General features: G+C 36.2%; 1 protein-coding gene across 2 annotated transcripts in view; it reads right to left on the bottom strand.

The window, feature by feature from the left end:
- Positions 1-18207, bottom strand: part of TTC17 (tetratricopeptide repeat domain 17) — a 156081-nt gene that overhangs the window by 113463 nt on the left and 24411 nt on the right. For both annotated transcript variants that reach the window (XM_082844326.1, XM_082844325.1), the window contains exons 2-5: positions 15612-15701; positions 4224-4393; positions 2982-3093; positions 2617-2748 (exon numbers count right to left, since the gene is read on the bottom strand). In XM_082844326.1, coding sequence (XP_082700452.1) covers positions 2617-2748; positions 2982-3093; positions 4224-4393; positions 15612-15701 — 504 coding nt within the window. The remainder of the gene's footprint in view (positions 1-2616; positions 2749-2981; positions 3094-4223; positions 4394-15611; positions 15702-18207) is intronic.

Genomic DNA, 18207 nt, shown 5'->3' with positions numbered 1-18207 from the left:
GAAGCAACCTGAATGCCCATCAACAGATGAATGGATAAAGAAGATGTGGTACATATATACAATGGAATATTACTCAGCCATAAAATAAACGAAATTGGGTCATTTGTAGAGACGTGGATGGATCTAGAGACTGTCATATAGAGTGACGTAAGTCAGAAAGAGAAAAACAAGTATCGTATATTAATTAACGCATATATGTGGCATCTAGAAAAATGGTACACGTGAACCGGTTTGCAGGGCACAAAGAGAGACACAGACGTAGAGAACAAACATATGTACACCAAGGGGGAAAGTGGTGGTGGGGGTGGTGGTGTGATGAATTGGGAGATTGGGATTGACATGTATACACTAATATGTATAAAATAGATAACTAATAAGAACCTGCTGTATAAAAAATAAAATTCAAAATAAAAAAAAGATTTCTCATAAAATCTACACCCTAATCTGTAAATGTTCAAATGTCACTATTAATTATTCTCTCTCTTTTGAACACATTTTTTCCCTTGGCCCTTAGGATATCACATCCTTCTGGACATCCTTTGGATCTTTTCTGCTGGCCCTTCACCCTCTGCTTGATAGATAATGTAGGAGGACCCAGGACTTCTTCTCAAACTTCACTCTTCTCTAGATGACCATATGTAATCCCACGGCTACAAATACTCCCTACTTAACAATTATTCTCTATGTACATACCAAGCTCTGACCTCTACTGGAATTCCAGACTCATATTTCAGATTTAACTTGACCAAAACAGAACTCTATCTCATCTTCTCTCACCCCAACCCTGCTCCTCCAAGTTGCTCAAGCCAAAAATTAAGGAATTACCCTTGATTCCTCTTTTTCTCTCATTCCCCATATCTAATTAATCAGCTTCTAAACTTCTAAACATTTCCTGAAATAGTTTAACTTCCTCCATTTCCACTACCAATCCTTCTAGTCCAAACCATCTTCATCTCTCTCGAGTTACTGCACTAGCCTTCTAATGGTCTATTTCGAATTTTGGCCTCCTTTAGTCCTTTCTCCATATAAGTTTGAGAGTGCACCTTAAAAAGTACTAAGTAAATTATGTTACTCGTCTGCTCCAGCTTCTCAGCACACTTGTAATAAAATTCAAAGTCCTAACTTTGGCTTTCAGAGCCCCACATAGTCTGGCCCTGGTCTACTTCTTTGGCTTCATTCCCTATCATCCTCCCTTTTCTCACCAAGCTCCAGCCATACTGACCTGAATTTAATTATATAACACTTGTTATATACTGAATGTGTTTCTAACCATTCATATATGGACGCCCTAACCCTCAACGTGACTATATGTGAAGATAGGGCCTCTGAAGAGGTGATAAAGCTTAAAAATCCAATAGGGCCGGTCCCCTTATAAGAGGAAGATTTATCTCTCTATCTCTCCCTCCCTCCCTCCCCATGTACACACTGAGAAGAAGCCATGTGAGGACACAGCCAGAAGGTGAGTCCTCACCAGGAACCAAATCAGCCAGCAACATGATCTTGGACTTTCCAGCCTCCGGACTGTGAGAAATAGATTTCTGTTGTTTAAGCCACACAGTCTGTGGTATTTTGTGACGGCAGCCTGAGCTAACTAATATACTACCAAGCTCATTAAGGCTTCAGGGCTTTTGTTCATTCTTCAGCCTAGAATGTTCTTCCTTGATCTTTGACTTTTGGTTCCTTCTTGTCATTCAAGTATCAGCTTAAATTTCATCTTTCCAGAGAGGATAACCCCAACTGCTCAACCTAAAGAAGCCACTCAATTACCCTCTATTTTAATTTTCTATAGAGCATTTACCACGATGATCTACTTTCAACTAACAATTCTCTGAACGACATCTTAAATCCCAGGCCAGTTTTTCCTTATTACTTATCAATTCTGGGGATGCAATATTTTACATTACCTTCAGAAAAACAATATGAAGAAGGTAACTTAGCTACTAAAATAATCCTATAATATATAATGCATTTGAATAAACATATAAATATATATTTGAGTAAACTGTATATAAATGTTACAATTACACATTTTACTTAGTACCACTATAATAGTGCTTAGAAACTAGCCTGCATTTTACAAATCTCCTTAGGCACAGAGAAGAGCAAAAACTATTTTCTAAATTCCCATATGTTATCCTGAAGGATACCTTTAAATTCTTGGGTCCTGTTATATAATTCCCCATTTCATTATTTTAAAGTAGATGTTCCCTTAAAATTACATGAAGATTTTATTGTTAGTGGTGATTCTTTTACCTGTTCAGAGAACAGTGATAATCTATGTATTTCCTGTGTGTAGACATATATCAAAGACACTAATGTTAATGTTCTTTCACATTCAAAATATATAATCTAGCTTATAAGCCCTGTTGCTTATATTAGTTTATAATTTGTTTTTTTGTGAATTAGTTTAAATAAAACTTTTCAGCATCTTGTCCTGGTAAAGGGGACTGGATTATCAATGCTTCTCTCTAACTTTGAACTATACAGTTTATACTACTGTAATCATGATTTAAAATCACTCTCTAGACAAAAACAAGCTAGGTAGGTATTTTCTGAGAGAAAAATATCTTCTGTTCACACAGGGCCTCCGGGCTCTTTAAGTCATTTACGACTTACCTTCTGTAGGCCTTCATGAATGAGGTGACCTATGTCATCTATACTCCTTCCTAACCGTTTAGATAGATATGTGAAGATTGGATCTTCTTTAGGTAGTAGAGGTGCAGAAAGATTAACTCTCTCTTGTACACCCTGAAGAGAAGAAAAAATAGAAAAAAACAGAAAAAGGAGATTATAAGACAAAAGAAATCACAAATAATTTGGTATCTTATGGCATTTAATTTGAAGGAATTTTAAGAAATAGGAGATGTTTGTTAAATTATAAAGCTGTTTGGAAGAAGAGAAGAAAGAAAAAGAGTATGTATAAGCAAGAGATTAAAGAAAAAAATGAAAATAAACAAAACCCCCCTAATTTCTCTACTTACTCGCAAGTGCTGAAAAGCATGTATACTATATGGAAGTTCTAGAATTTTAGTACAATCAGGCTGCTCAGGGTCTGGAGGGACAGGAGATTCTGTGTCTATATAATCTTCAGGGCTAAAATATCAAGAGGCAAGAAGTAATGAATGAATGAAAAGTGAAGATATGTCCAATTTTTTCCTAATTAAATCATATTCTCAAAGCATCTCACTTTACAACCAGTATTAGTCAACATGCATACTTTTTTCATAGAGCTGTTGTTAGAGCAAAATTTTCTGAGAGCTCAACTTAAAGGAGATATATCAAGAGTTAGGGAGGGCCCGGGGTTCGATCCCTGGTCAGGGAACAAGATCCCACATGCATGCCGCAACTAAAAGATCCTGCACGCTGCAACAAAGATCCCGCGTGCCACAACTAAGACCCAGAGCAGCCAAATAAAAAAAAAAAAAAAATGGTTAGGGAGAAAATAGGTAAGTCACAAACCGTTAAGACTGTGGACTCTGGACTTCCCCAGTGGCACAGTGGTTAAGAATCTGCCTGCCAGTGCAGAGGACATGGGTTCGAGCCCTGGTCCGGGAAGATCCCACATGCCACGGAGCAACTAAGCCTGTGCGCCACAACTACTGAGCCTGTGCTCTAGAACTCGTGAGCCACAACTACTGAAGCCCGCACGCCTAGAGCCTGTGCTCTGCAACAAGAAGCCCGCGCACTGCAATGAAGAGTAGCCCCCGCTCGCCACAACTAGAGGAAGCCCACGCACAGCAATGAAGACCCAACGCAGCCAAAAACAAACAAATTAATTAATTTTAAAAAAAGACTGTGGACTTTTCAAAAGCTAATATAACACTGCTTAACTCTTTCTAGAAATGTTAAACCAGTTTACACTTCTATATAGTCTTTCTACATTTTTACCAGTTATTGATTTTTAAACATTTTTTTCAGTTTGAGAGAAGAAAAATATGTCTTAGTATGCACTTATCTGATCATTACTGAGAAATATTTTTTCCACGTGTTTATTGGCCATTTGCATTTTTTTTACCATAAATTGTTCAATTTTCTACTGTGGTATTAAATACTTTTAATTGATTTGTAAGAATTCTGTACATACTACACATTTTGAACTTTCAAATTTCAATAAAGTCAACAGTGATTGAAGCTTTTTCTCATTAGAGAAATAATTTCTAATTGATTCGAGAAAGGTCTGTTCAGGAAGACGTACTTTATTTTTGGAAAGAGAATTTCTTTACCTGATATCTTTGCTCTCCAAAGTTATGTATGTGCCATCATACAGATCTAGGTCCCCTAAGGGTACCTTGGCTTTGATGCAGTCTGGATCCTCTTTATTATGTCTCTGTTCCAGTCCTGTATCTCTGTCCTCATTCTCTTCTATATGAATTTTTTGAGCAACTAACTGCTTCTGTTGAGAAGAAAATAAGAACACAAAAGGATTTTTCTAATATTTCAACCTAGATACCATGTAAGAGAAAGGAGAATTTAATGTGTTGAACAAGTCAGAGAAATCAAAATATGCCCTGGGTTACGCTAGTTGACATAAATAAGCTTCTCGAAACAGGTGTCCATATACAGAAAGTAACAGAACATGACATTTATAATACTGGCACATGAGTGCCTTATGATATGATCTCTGACTATCTGTAAAGCTACATCTATCAACTTAACTGGCACAGAATAGCAGAAGTACCTTGAATTGTCCAAACACATCATATTTCAGTCCTTGAAGACATCTAGCACATTGATAGTGCTACCTGAAGTAACTAGTGTTCCAGGGGAATTCCTGCCACTGACATTTTTTCCCCAAACATACAGAGGAATTATTAACAGCCATGTTTCCACCACCCTATCTATCTTAACATTTGGCCATACTCCAGATTTTTCTACAAGAAAAAAAAAATAGTTGAAGCCCCTCTTAACTGCCTTTGAGATCCCTCTCACTTCCAAAAGTTACCACTATCCTGGGAGCGCCCTTGTGGTCAAGTGGTTAGGACTTGGAGCTTTCACTTCCATGGCCTGGGTTCAATCCCTGGTTGGGGAACTAAGATCCCACAAGCTGTGCGGTGCAGCCAAGAGAATAAATAAATAAATAAATAATTAAAAGAACAAAAGTTACCACTATCCTGAATGTTTTATGCATCATTTTCATGTATATTTTCATAAAATATTACTATATTGCCCTACTTTTCTTAAAATATTACTTTATACATAGATATATTTACAGCTATATCTCCAAAATGAACATACAGCATTGCTTTGCACATTTTGAAATTTTATATAAATACTATCATACTGTAGGTATTATTCTACAACTTTTTTTTTTAACTTAATATTATGTTTTTGACATTTATCTACATTGGTCGGTAAAGCTCTAAATTTTTCATTCTACCGGATGTATAAAAATGTATTTCTTTGGGGCTTCCCTGGTGGCGCAGTGGTTGAGAGTCCACCTGCCGATGCAGGGGACACGGGTTCGTGCCCTGATACGGGAGGATCCCACATGCCGCGGAGCGGCTAGTCCCGTGAGCCATGGCTGCTGAGCCTGCACGTCCGGAGCCTGTGCTCCGCAACAGGAGAGGCCACAACAGTGAGAGGCCCGCGTACCTCAAAAAAAAAAAAAAAAAGTATTTATTTTCCTGTAAACCATTAGGTTGCTTCTTTTTAAATATTTTTGGGTATTAAATGTGCTATGGTATTCTTATAAAACTGTCATTGTATAAGAGTTCCAGTAGGAGAAAAATATGGGGCTGTATGGGATACATTTTCAGTTTATTTAGTCACCGTCAATCTGCTCTTCAAAGTGGTTATAAAAACGAGAATTCTACCAACAGATTAGGATAATATCCATCGCCCCATGAACTTACCAACATTTGGTTTTGTCCTACTTTTTTAAAAAATATTTTTAATTTTTTTTATACAGCAAGTTCTTATTAGTCATCAATTTTATACATATCAGTGTATACATGTCAATCCCAATTGCCCAATTCAGCACACCACCACCGCCACCCACCTGCAGTTTTCACCCCTTGGTGTCCATACGTTGTTCTCTACATCTGTGTCTCAACTTCTGCCCTGCAAACTGGTTCATCGGTACCATTTTTCTAGGTTCCACATACATGCGTTAATATACAATATTTTTCTCTTTCTGACTTACTTCACTCTGTATGACAGTCACTAGATCCATCGACATCTCAACAAATGACTCAATTCCATTCCTTTTTATGGCTGAGTAATATTCCACTGTATATATGTACCACAACTTCTTTATCCATTAGTCTGTCAATGGGCATTTAGGTTGCTTCCATGACCTGGCTATCGTAAATAGTGCTGCAAGGAACACTGGAGTGCATGTGTCTTTTTGAATTATAGTTTTCTCTGGGTATGTGCCCAGTAGTGGGATTGCTGGATCATATGGTAATCCTATTTTTACTTTTTTAAAGAAGCTCCATACTGTTCTCCATAGTGGCTGTATCAATTTACATTCCCACCGACAGTACAAGAGGGTTCCCTTTTCTCCACACCCTCTCCAGCATTTGTTGTTTGTAGATTTTCTGATGATGCCCATTCTAACTGGTGTGAGGTGATACCTCCTTGTAGTTTTGATTTGCATTTCTCTAACTATTAGTGATGTTGAGCAGCTTTTCATGTGCTTCTTGGCCATCTGTATGTCTTCTTTGAAGAAATGTCTATTTAGGTCTTCTGCCCATTTTTGGATTGGGTTGCTTGTTTTTTTAATATTGAGCTGCAGGAGTGTTTTATCTATTTTGGAGATTAATCCTTTGTCCGTTGATTCGTTTGCAAATATTTTCTCCCATTCTGAGGGTTCTCTTTTCGTCTTGTTTATGGTTTCCTTTCCTGTGCAAAAGCTTTGAAGTTTCATTAGGTCCCATTGGTTTATTTTTATTTCCATTAATCAAGGAGGTGGATCAAAAAAGATCTTGCTGTGATTTATGTCAAAGAGTGTTCTTCCTATGTTTACCTCTAAGAGTTTTATAGTGTCTGGTCTTACACTTAGGTATCGAATGCATTTTGAGTTTATTTTTTTCTATGGTGTTAGGGAGTATTCTGATTTCATTCTTATACTTGTAGCTGTCCAGTTATCCCAAAACCACTTATTGAAGAGACTGTCTTTTCTCCATTGTATGTCTTTGTCTCCTTTGTCATAGATTAGTTGACCACAGGTGCGTGGGTTTATCTCTGGGCTTTCTATCTTGTTCCATTGATCTATGTTTCTGTTTTCTGCCAACACCAAACTGTCTTGATTGCTGTAGCTTTGTAGTATAGTCTGAAGTCAGGGAGTCTGATGTCTCCAGCTCCGTTTTTTTCCCTCAAGACTGCTTTGGCTCTTCGGGGGTTTTTGTGTCTCCATACAAATTTTAAGATGATTTGTTCTAGTTCTGTAAAAAATGCCATTGGTAATTTGATAGGGATTGCATTGAATCTGTAGGTTGCTTTGCGTAGTATAGTCATTTTCACAGTATTGATTCTTCCAATCCAAGAACATGATATATCTCTCCATCTGTTGGTATCATCTTTAATTTCTTTCATCAGTGTCTTATAGTTTTCTGCATAGAGGTCTTTTGTCTCCCTAGGTAGGTTTATTCCTTGGTATTTTTTACTTTCTGTTGCAATGGTAAATGGGAGCATTTCCTTAATTTCTCTTTCAGATTTTTCATCATTAGTGTATAGGAATGCAAGAGATTTCTGTGCATTAATTTTGTATCCTGCAACTTTACCAAATTCATTGATTAGCTCTAGTAGTTTTCTGGTGGCATCTTTAGGATTCTCTATGTATAGTATCATGTCATCTGAAAAGACTGACACTTTTATTTCTTCTTTTCCAATTTGTATTCGTTTTATTTCTTTTTCTTGTCTGATTGCCGTGGTTAGGACTTCCATGACTATGTTGAATAATTGTGGTGAAAATGGACATCCTTGTCTTGTTCCTGATCTTAGAGGAAATGCTTTCAGTTTTTCACCATTGAGAATGATGTTTGCTGTGGGTTTGTCATATATGGCCCTCATTATGTTGAGGTAGGTTCTCTCTGTGTCCACTTTCTGGAGAGTTTTTATCATAAATGGGTGCTGAATTTTGTCAAAAGCTTTTTCTGTGTCTATTGAGATGATCAAATGGTTCTTATTCTTCAATTTGGTAATATGGTGTATCACATTGATTGATTTGCATATATTGAAGAATCCTTGCATCCCTGGGATAAATCCCACTTGATCATGGTGTATGATCCTTTTAATGTGTTTTTGGATTCTGTTTGCTAGTATTTTGTTGAGGATTTTTGCCTCTACATTCATCAGTGATATTGGTCTGTAATTCTCTTTTTTTGTAGTATCTTTGTCTGGTTTTGATATCAGAGTGATGGTGGCCTCATAGAATGAGTTTGGGAGTTTTCCTTCCTCTGCAATTTTTTGGAAGAGTTTGAGAAGGATGGGTGTTAGCTCTTGTCTAAATGTTTAACAGAATTCACCTGTTAAGCCATCTGGTGTTGGATTTTTGTTTGTTGGAAGATTTGTAATCACAGTTTCAATTTCATTACCTGTGATTTCAATATCATTACTTGTGATTATTTTCTATTTCTTCCTGGTTCAGTCTTGGAAGGTTATACCTTTCTAAGAATTTGTCCATTTCTTCCAGGTTGTCTATTTTATTGGCATAGAGTTGCTTTAGTAGTCTCTTAGGATGGTTTGTATTTCTGTGGTGTCTGTTGTAACTTTTCTTTTTTATCTAATTTTATTGATTTGAGTCCTCTCCCTCTTTTTCTTGATGAGTCTGGCTAATGGTTTATCAATTTTGTTTACCTTCTCAAAGAACCAGCTTTTAGTTTTATTTTGCTAGTGTTTTGTTTCTATTTCATTTATTTCTGCTCTGATCTATATGATTTCTTTCCTTCTGCTAACTTTGGGTTTTGTTTGTTCCTTTTTCTCTAGTTCCTTTAGGTGTAAGGTTAGATTGTTTACTTGAGATTTTTCTTGTTTCTTGAGGTAGGCTTGTGTAGCTATAAACTTCCCTCTTAGAACTGCTTTTGCTGCATCCTCTAGGTTTTGGATCATCTTGTTTTCATTGCCATTTGTCTCTAGATATTTTCTGATTTCCTCTTTGATTTCTTCAGTGATCTCTTGGTCATTTAGTAACGTATTGTTTAGCCTCTGTGTATTTGTGTGTTTTCCATTTTTTTCCATGTTGATTTCTAATCTCATAGCGTTGTGGTCAGGAAAGATGCGTGATATGATTTCGATTTTCTTAAATTTACTGAGGCTTGATTTGTGCCTGAAGATGTGATATATCCTGGAGAATGTTCCATGCGTACTCGAGAAGAAAGTATAATCTGCTGTCTTTGGATGGAATGTCCTATAAATATCAATTAAATCTATCTGGTCTACTGTGTCATTTAAAGCTTCTGTTTATTTATTTTCATTTTGGATGATCTGTCCGTTGGTGTAAGTGAGGTGTTAAAGTCCTCCACTATTATTGTGTTACTGTCGATTTCCTCTTTTATAGCTTTTACGAGTTGCCTTATGTATTGAGGTGGTCCTATGTCCTTGTCTCTTGTAACATTATTTTAAAGTCTATTTTACCTGATATGAGTATTGCTACTCCAGCTTTCTTTTGATTTCCATTTGCATAGAATATCTTTTTCCATCCACTCACTTTCAGTCTGTATGTGTCCCTAGGTCTGAAGTGGGTCTCTTGTAGACAGCATATATATGGGTCTTGTTTTGTATCCATTCAGCAAGCCTGTGTCTTTTGGTTGGAGCATTTAATCCATTCACGTTTAAGGTAATTATCGGTATGGTTGTTCCTATGACCATTTTCTTAATTGTTTCAGGTTTGTTTTTGTAGGTCCTTTTCTTCTCTTGTGTTCCCCACTTAGAGAAGTTCCTTTAGCATTTGTTGTAGAGCTGGTTTGGTGGTGCTGAATTTTCTTAGCTTTTGCTTGTCTGTAAAGCTTCTGATTTCTCCATCGAATATGAATGAGATCCTCGCTGGGTACAGTAATCTTGGTTGTAGTTTCTTCCCTTTCATCACTTTAAGTATATTGTGCCACTCCCTTCTGGCTTGTAGACTTTCTGCTGAGAAATCAGCTGTTAATCTTATGGGAGTTCCCTTGTATGTTATTTGTCGTTTTTGCCTTGCTGCTTTCAATAATTTTTCTTTGTCTTTAATTTTTGCCAATTTGATTACTATGTATCTCAGTGTGTTTCTCCTTGGGTTTATCCTGTATGGAATTCGCTGCGCTTCCTGCACTTGGGTGGCTATTTCCTTTCCCATGTTAGGAAAGTTTTCGACTATAATCTCTTCAAATATTTTCTCTGGTCCTTTCTCTCTCTCTTCTCCTTCTGGGACCCCTATAATGCGAATGTTGTTGCATTTAATGTTGTCCCAGAGGTCTCTTAGTCTTGTATTCATTTCTTTTCATTCTTTTTTCTTTATTCTGTTCCACAGCAGTGAATTCCACCATTTTGTCTTCCAGGTCACTTATCTGTTCTTCTGCCTCAGTTATTCTGCTATTCATCTTCTAATGTAGTATTCGTTTCAGTTATTGTATTTTTCATCTATGTTTGTTTGTTCTTTAATTCTTCTAGGTCTTTGTTAAACATTTCTTGCATCTTCTCGCTTTGCCTCTATTCTTTCCCCGGGGTCCTGGGTCATCTTCACTATCATTATTCTGAATTCTTTTTCTAGAAGTTTGCCTATCTCCACTTCTTTTAGTTGTTTTTCTGGGGTTTTATCTTGTTCCTTCATCTGGTACACAGCCCTCTGCCTTTTCATCTTGTCCATCTTTTTGTGAATGTGGTTTTTGTTCCACAGGCTGCAGGACTGTAGTTCTTCTTGCTTCTGCTGTCTGCCCTCTGTGTCCTACTTTTTAATTTATGTCAATCTCATGGGTATGAAATGTTATTCTGTTATAATTATTGGGGTAGACTGTATTACAATTAACAAATTTGTGCCCCTCCTTACAAGAGAATTCTACATCACTGTTCTGCTAGACTCCAATGTGACCAATATGACTTCCTTTGGTCAATGTAACATGAGAAGCATCATCTGAGCCTTCTAGAGGGAAGCATTTTTAGAGCCAGTGTATGCTTCACCATGTTCTTTCTTTTCCCTCAGGTACTGAGAATGGCAATATCGAGGCTGTTGTAGGTATATTTCTCATATGTACTATACAGCTAAACTAAATAAGAAATCCAATCTGATATTCCACGTTTTAATCAGTTTGTTTAATCTGTTTATATTTATTGTGATTGCTGATCTTATGGATTTATTTTCACCATATTATTTTGTGTTTTCTGTTTGTCTTACTTTTTCTTTGCTGCTTTTTTCTCATTTCCTGCCTGATACACTTTTTTTTTTTTTTTTTTTTTTTTGCGGTACGCGGGCCTCTCACTGTTGTGGCCTCTCCTGTTGCGGAGCACAGGCTCCGGATGTGCAGGCTCAGTGGCCATGGCTCATGGGCCTAGCCGATCCGTGGCATGTGGGATCTTCCCAGACCAGGGCACGAACCTGTGTCCCCTGCATCGGCAGGCAGACTATCAACAACTGTGCCACCAGGGAAGCCCCTGATACAGTTTTGATACACTTTCTACATTCCCTCCCCTCCTCCTGTATCTTCTCTTTGTTTGTAGGTTTGAAAACTATAGATTGCATTTCCATTATTTTGGTTACTGTCCTTACTCTTTTTTTGGTTAAGTTTTTCATCAGTAAATATTTCAGTATGATTCTGAAAGATTCTCTTTAAAAAAAAATAATACCACAACACCATTATCACATGCAAAAAATAGTAATTCCTTAATATTACATATCCACTCTGTGTTCATTCCCAACTGTTTCTTCCCTCTATATTTTAAAATACAATTTGTTTGAGTCAAAATTCAATAAGGTACACACACACTGTAATTGGTTGATTTGTCTTTTAAGTCTCTTTTAATCTTCCGGTTACCCCTCTATTTCATTTTATTTAATCTCTGTAATTGATTTGAGAAAGAAATTGGGTCACTTATCCTGTAGAGTTTATTACTCTACAAGATTTTACTGACTGCATCCCACAGGTTTAACATGTTCCTCTGTCCTCTGTATTTCCTGAATACTGACACCAGGATCCAGGGGTTCTTAACTTTTTCATGTCATGGACTTCTTTGGCAGTCTGATGAAGCCTACAAACCCTTTCTTAGAATAATCTTTTAAATACAAAAAATATATAAAATGACAAAAGAAACCAATTATAGTGAAAAGCAAATTATACTGTGGTTTGATTAGATTTATATTTCTTTTGGCAAGACTTCTGAAAGGTGGTGATATTCTTAAATTTTTAATATGTATACCTATACATTTTCCAACAGGATTTTAATTTATTCAGTTATTTTTGCCTCCTGAACATAACAAAAGAGTTAATATGCTTTAAGTAATCATTGAGCATGCCCCAACCCACATATATAGACTGGTAATTTTATTTAGTTTTACCTTTTAAACACAGAAAATAAATAAATAAATTTAGCAACTTTTTCATCAATGTTTTTACTCACCATTACACATCCTATGCACTTCCACTGGATTTACTTTTCTTCTTGCAGAAGTACTTCTTTAATTTTTTTTTTTAAGTGAGGGTCTGTGGTTAGTAAACTGTCTGTGTATGTCAGAAAACTGCTTTGTCCTCACTCTTGAATGATGGTTTAAGAGAATATAAAATATTATATTTAAAAGAATACAAAATTCTAGACTTAACACTTTGATGCTATTCCTCCACTGTCTTTTGGTATCTAAGAAGTCATCCAGTTGTCACTACTTTGCAGACAAACTATATTACCTAGTCTCATGGCTTTATGTCTATGTCAAGGCATAACAAATTTATCTCTCTAGCTCAGACCTTTACCCAGGAGTCCACACTAGAAGAACCAACTCCTCACTCAGTGTCTCCACTTAGATGCCTAATAGGTATCTCAAACTTAATATACCAAAGCTAAACTCCTCCCCAGTCTACACCTCCTTCAGTCTTCTATATCTCAGCTAACACCAACTCCATCCAACATCAGTCACTCAGGTCAAAAATCTTGGAATCAACCTTCACCCCCTCTCCCTATCTGTCTGTCTCTTCCCAACTACTCCATGATCATCTCCTGTGTCTAACAGTTTTGTAGTTGCTTCCAGGTTCTATCCAGATCCCAAGCCCAAAATCACATCACATAATTTTAGTTTAGAGTTTCTACTCCAAAGTAATATTCTACCCTGAAATGGTGTTCAGTAAACTGAAGATGTAATTATTGAACCACTGGATGGCTTGGTTTCTTTTTTGGTCATTAGGTTTTGTTTTTTCTTCCTGCTTTTTTTTTCCCCCCACCAGACTCTTTTCAAGCTCCATCCTAGTCTTCAAGCAGTAGTGAATTTGGTTATCTTCCTTTATCTTGCACGAAATATTGTCATCTCCTTTATTCCATAGAAATGAACAACCAGACACCAGAGCCTGTTCCTGGCCTTTGAGACCAGTAGGTTTACAGTTTCAGCTACATTCTCAACTTAGTGTTTTGTTCTATTTCTGGTCTATGGAGATATTTATGTTGTGTTTAGGCCTGACTATATTTTATTTTGATTTCTGTTTTGTTTTTTATCTGTCATTGCTATGTATATGAAGCAGAAGTAAAAACTAAGTACTAAGTATAGACTCATTACACTACCTTAACCAAAAATTGGTGGAGTCAATATTTTTCATTTGCATTTTCAATGACTTGGTAAATGGCATTTTCCCCCTACACATACTCTAATTTAAGTCTCCTTTCTTTATATTAAATAATACTGCCGCTTAGAGAGATAACAATAAACATATATAATGGTGTCTATGCATCTAAAAATAAAAACTACTTTCTGCACCACTGCATCTTTCTGAACACTGTGTTTAAGCTTCCAAGCATGAAGCCCAATAAATATATCTATTGTCTTTTTCCTAGTATTCATAAAAATCAACATTTCCAAATTTATAAGTGACAAAACTGGTAGGAACAAGGTGAGATACTATTTAAAAAATGGTGAGGTGTTCAAGTTTTATAAATATTCCTAAAGTGCTACTACCTATACACAGCTGGTTAGTATGTGCTAAAAGCTCCTCCTTAATTTACAGAAATTTTAAAAATATACAATTATAACTACTGCTGTTGATAAATGTACCAGTTTGAATTTATGTAAGTGAAATTCAAGAACTTTTACATTAACTAGAAAATGAATGGCTACCTGGTTTTACCTTTGGTTTAAGTCAAGAGATAAGGCGTTTGCCTCTGGTTCTGCCACAACTTGTTTTGTGAAAATCAGGCAATTCACTGTCTTTAGGTCTAATTGTTTCCTTGCTTCTAAAATGAGGATCACCTTTATGATTCCTTCTAGCGCTCAAAGACTCTGACTCTTATTATTCCCAATAATTTTCTAAATCTTATTTTGCAAATTGGGTTACTTTTTCTGCAACTTAAAGTTTCCTTAAAATTTGGATTCAATTTACACTGTAACTTTTAAGAACAGGTTTTATGAGAGAAAAAAGAAACTATTTTTTAAATAGTTAATACTCTTTGCTACTTTTGTTAATACTCTTTTCAGTTTATGAAAATCAATGATAGAAACAAAAAGGTCAGATGATAGAAACAAAAAGAAACAAAGAAACAAAAAGAAACAAAAAGGTCAATGATAGAAACAAAAAGGTCAGATTTTATTAGCACTAATAAATATCAAGTTTTCAAGGTGTGGGTAAAGAATTTGAAAAAGAACAGCTATATGTATATGTATAACTGAATCACTCTGCTGTACATCTGAAACTAACACAACACTGTTAATCAACTATACTCCAATATAAAATAAAAATGAAAAAAAAAAGTTTTCAAGATGCAAATTGATGAATGCTCTTCACCTCAATCATAAGAACACAAAATACCAACAAGACCCTAGTTTTTACTACCTGGGAATTAACAAAATTATATTTTTATGAGGTATTCAAACCATTCTTCCTTTTGACATTTTACCCAAATTCTCCTTCCAAGTATATCCTGAGATAATGCCTTTTCATACTTGATGGTAAAATTTATACATGGAAACTTTGTTCAAGGATATAGTGAGTCAAGAATGAGGCATAAAAGAGAAAAACAAATATCATATATTAACACATACATGTGGAATCTAGAAAAATGGTTCAGATGAACCGGTTTACAAGGAAGAAATAGAGACAGATGTAGAGAACAAACGTATGGACACCAAGGGGGGAAAGTGGGGCGGAGGGGGGTTGGTGGTGGTGGTATGAATTGGGCAATTGGGATTGACATGTATATATTAATATGTATAAAATAGATAACTAATAAGAACCTGCTGTATTAAAAAAAATAAACAAAAGGTAATCATAAAAAAATAAAACAAAAACGAGACATAAAACCCAGGCTCTGGTAGTCTGTTTCTCTTACTATTACTCAAATGGCATTCTGATTTAAAAAAAAAAAAAAAAAAAAGGACAATCTAAAAGTTGAATATTCCCGTAAAAGTCAGAAGATTTAAGAAATAGCATGCTTTACTTGTTCTTTGAACACAACAGCTCCTGTGAAATGCAACAAGTATCAGTTGCATATGACATGTCCAGTTGCCTCACCTCCAGTTCTTTGAGGTAGTTAACTGTTGTTTCTTGTCTCATTAATATGACTAAGTCATGGGGATGCTTCAAGTTCATAGGTGAATCCACCTGCAAGCAAGCAAACAACAGATAAATAAAGCTCAGATTTCATTAACGTTTGTTTGGCTATGCCTTAAATTATTGTTCGATCACCATTATAATCAGTGTTAGGTGCTCAGTAAACTCAAGGGGTATTTATTTCAAAAGTGATGACATGTAAATTTTGGCAAAGAGAGTGAGAGGTTCAATAGCTGTTCCTTGAACTCCAACTTGAAAGAGCAAGCTTTCAAAGTGAATATTCTGATTTGACTAGTCATGTAAGAAATATTCAAGAAGAGAAGTATTTGGAAATGAATGATGAAGTAAATTCCTTAAAATATATTTTATACCTATACTAATAAAAATAGATTGCTTTGTCTTGATAGCACATTCCATATCTGAACAGGTCTGGCGGCAATAAAAAGAAAAATACGAAAAGCATCTATTTTTCAGGCTATTTGCAGAAGCCGTAAATCAGAGGTAATATAAAATAACCTTGAGACTTACAGTTTACAATTCTTGTTTCTGAATCATAAACAAGCAACTATGTTGTTGAATATGTAGGAAAAATGAACCCTCATATGCTGGTAGCAGGCTTATAAACTTATTATTTGGAGGGTTCTTTGACAACATATATCAAAATTTTAAAAGTACATATCCTCTGACCTAGGAATATAAATTCTAGGAAGCTATCCTATAGGCATTCTTTAAATGGGCAAAGATATATACAAGGCTGCTCACTATATTATCTTTAGCTGCAAAAAACAAACAAACAAAAGACCCAACAAACCTAAGTCCAGCAATGAGGGAACAGAGAAAGCCACTGTCCAGTGGAATGGGATACAGAAAAATGAGATCTACTATCATGGAAAGATGTTCACAATGTATAATTAACTAAAAGTAACGAAGAATAATAAGTATGCTATACTTTTTTTAAGAAATTACATTTTTATAGATATAGACGTATACATGTCTGTATATGCACAAAACTAAGTTGGTTTACAGGGATTTCTTTGGGGAAGTGGGATTAAGAAGAGAGGCACATTCGTATCTTTTACTTTATACACTTGTATTTATTTATTTATTTTGCGGTACGCGGGCCTCTCACTGTTGTGGCCTCTCGCATTGCGGAGCACAGCCGCTCCGCGGCACGTGGGATCCTCCCGGACCGGGGCACGAACCCATGTCCCCTACATTGGCAGGCGGACTCTCAACCACTGCGCCACCAGGGAAGCCCTATAAACTTGTATATTTTTAAATTGTCTATAATACACACGTTTATAATAAGGAAAAAACAACACATACACACACACACACGGGGTTTTTTGCATTTCAAGAAAATCTAAGACAGTGGTCTTGGAGTCTAAGAGATGAAATGAAGTTCCTGCTATCCCTTAGTGTTAGACTGTCAAATTATAAACTAGCTCTTCAAGAAGTCCTACTTTGAGAAGAAACTACTGGGTTGGCCAAAAAGTTCATTCGGGGTTTTCCATAACATCTCTAAGAATCTTTCTATAATCTCTAAGAACTTGACATCAGCTCAATTAATTTTAGAACTAGCTTTTTAAGTGCAAAAGATAGGCTTGCTTAGACCTTGGTGAATGCAAGCCTATTTAAAAAACAAAAATTTAAAAAGAAGGAATGGGAATTCCCTGATGGTCCAGTGGGTAGGACTTGGTGCTTTCACTTCCAGGGTGTGGGTTCAATCCCTGGTTGGGGAACTAAGATCCTACAAGCTGTGCGGCATGGCCAAGAGAATAAATAAATAAATATTTAAAAAGAGGGAATAAAAACAACATGAAATAAGTTCAATGGTTGCTTTAATAATATGCACAATAACACTGGGCGATGTTGGGTGACTGCATATAAAACTCATCTGCCTTTCCTCATTCTATCATCTCAGAGATGCCACAAGAAAAAGAGATGCTAGTCTGGACTAACTTCCACTCATACTTTCATTGCAATTGTCTGAACTACATAATCATCATTATGCAGTTATGGATAATTACAATCTCCCGTGGTCTCTCTTTTATGACAAAATCCCTTCAGTGCTTCCCCTGGCCTTCCTACTATACTGGAATTAACATTAAAACTGCAGTCTGAACTTAAAAGGCACTAAAAATATAATAGCAAGGCCTATAGTTGACCACTTGAGCTGTGAATCTCCTCTATCAAACAGTCAAACCTGGCAAAGGCCTACAAGCAAAACGCTAGGTGTTTCTCAATGAGGTGTGGAAGCTTTTGCTTCTCTTTTCATTGTATCTCAGACATCGAGAGGTAGTGATTTAATACATCTCTCTTTATTTATTTATTTATTATTATTTTTTGCGGTACGCGGGCCTCTCACCATTGTGGCCTCTCCCATTGCAGAGCACAGGCTCCTAGCTGCTCCGCAGCATGTGGGATCTTCGTGGACCAGGGCACGAACCCGTGTCCCCTGCATCGGCAGGCGGACTCTCAACCACTGCGCCACCAGGGAAGCCCCATCTCTCTACACTTAAATGAGATTTTTAGAAAAAAATTGGGGGAGGGAGAA

Source organism: Leucopleurus acutus (genome assembly GCF_964270905.1).
Source record: "Leucopleurus acutus genome assembly, chromosome: 8".
NCBI lineage: Eukaryota > Metazoa > Chordata > Mammalia > Artiodactyla > Delphinidae > Leucopleurus > Leucopleurus acutus.
This window is presented reverse-complemented; position numbering and strand designations above follow the sequence as displayed.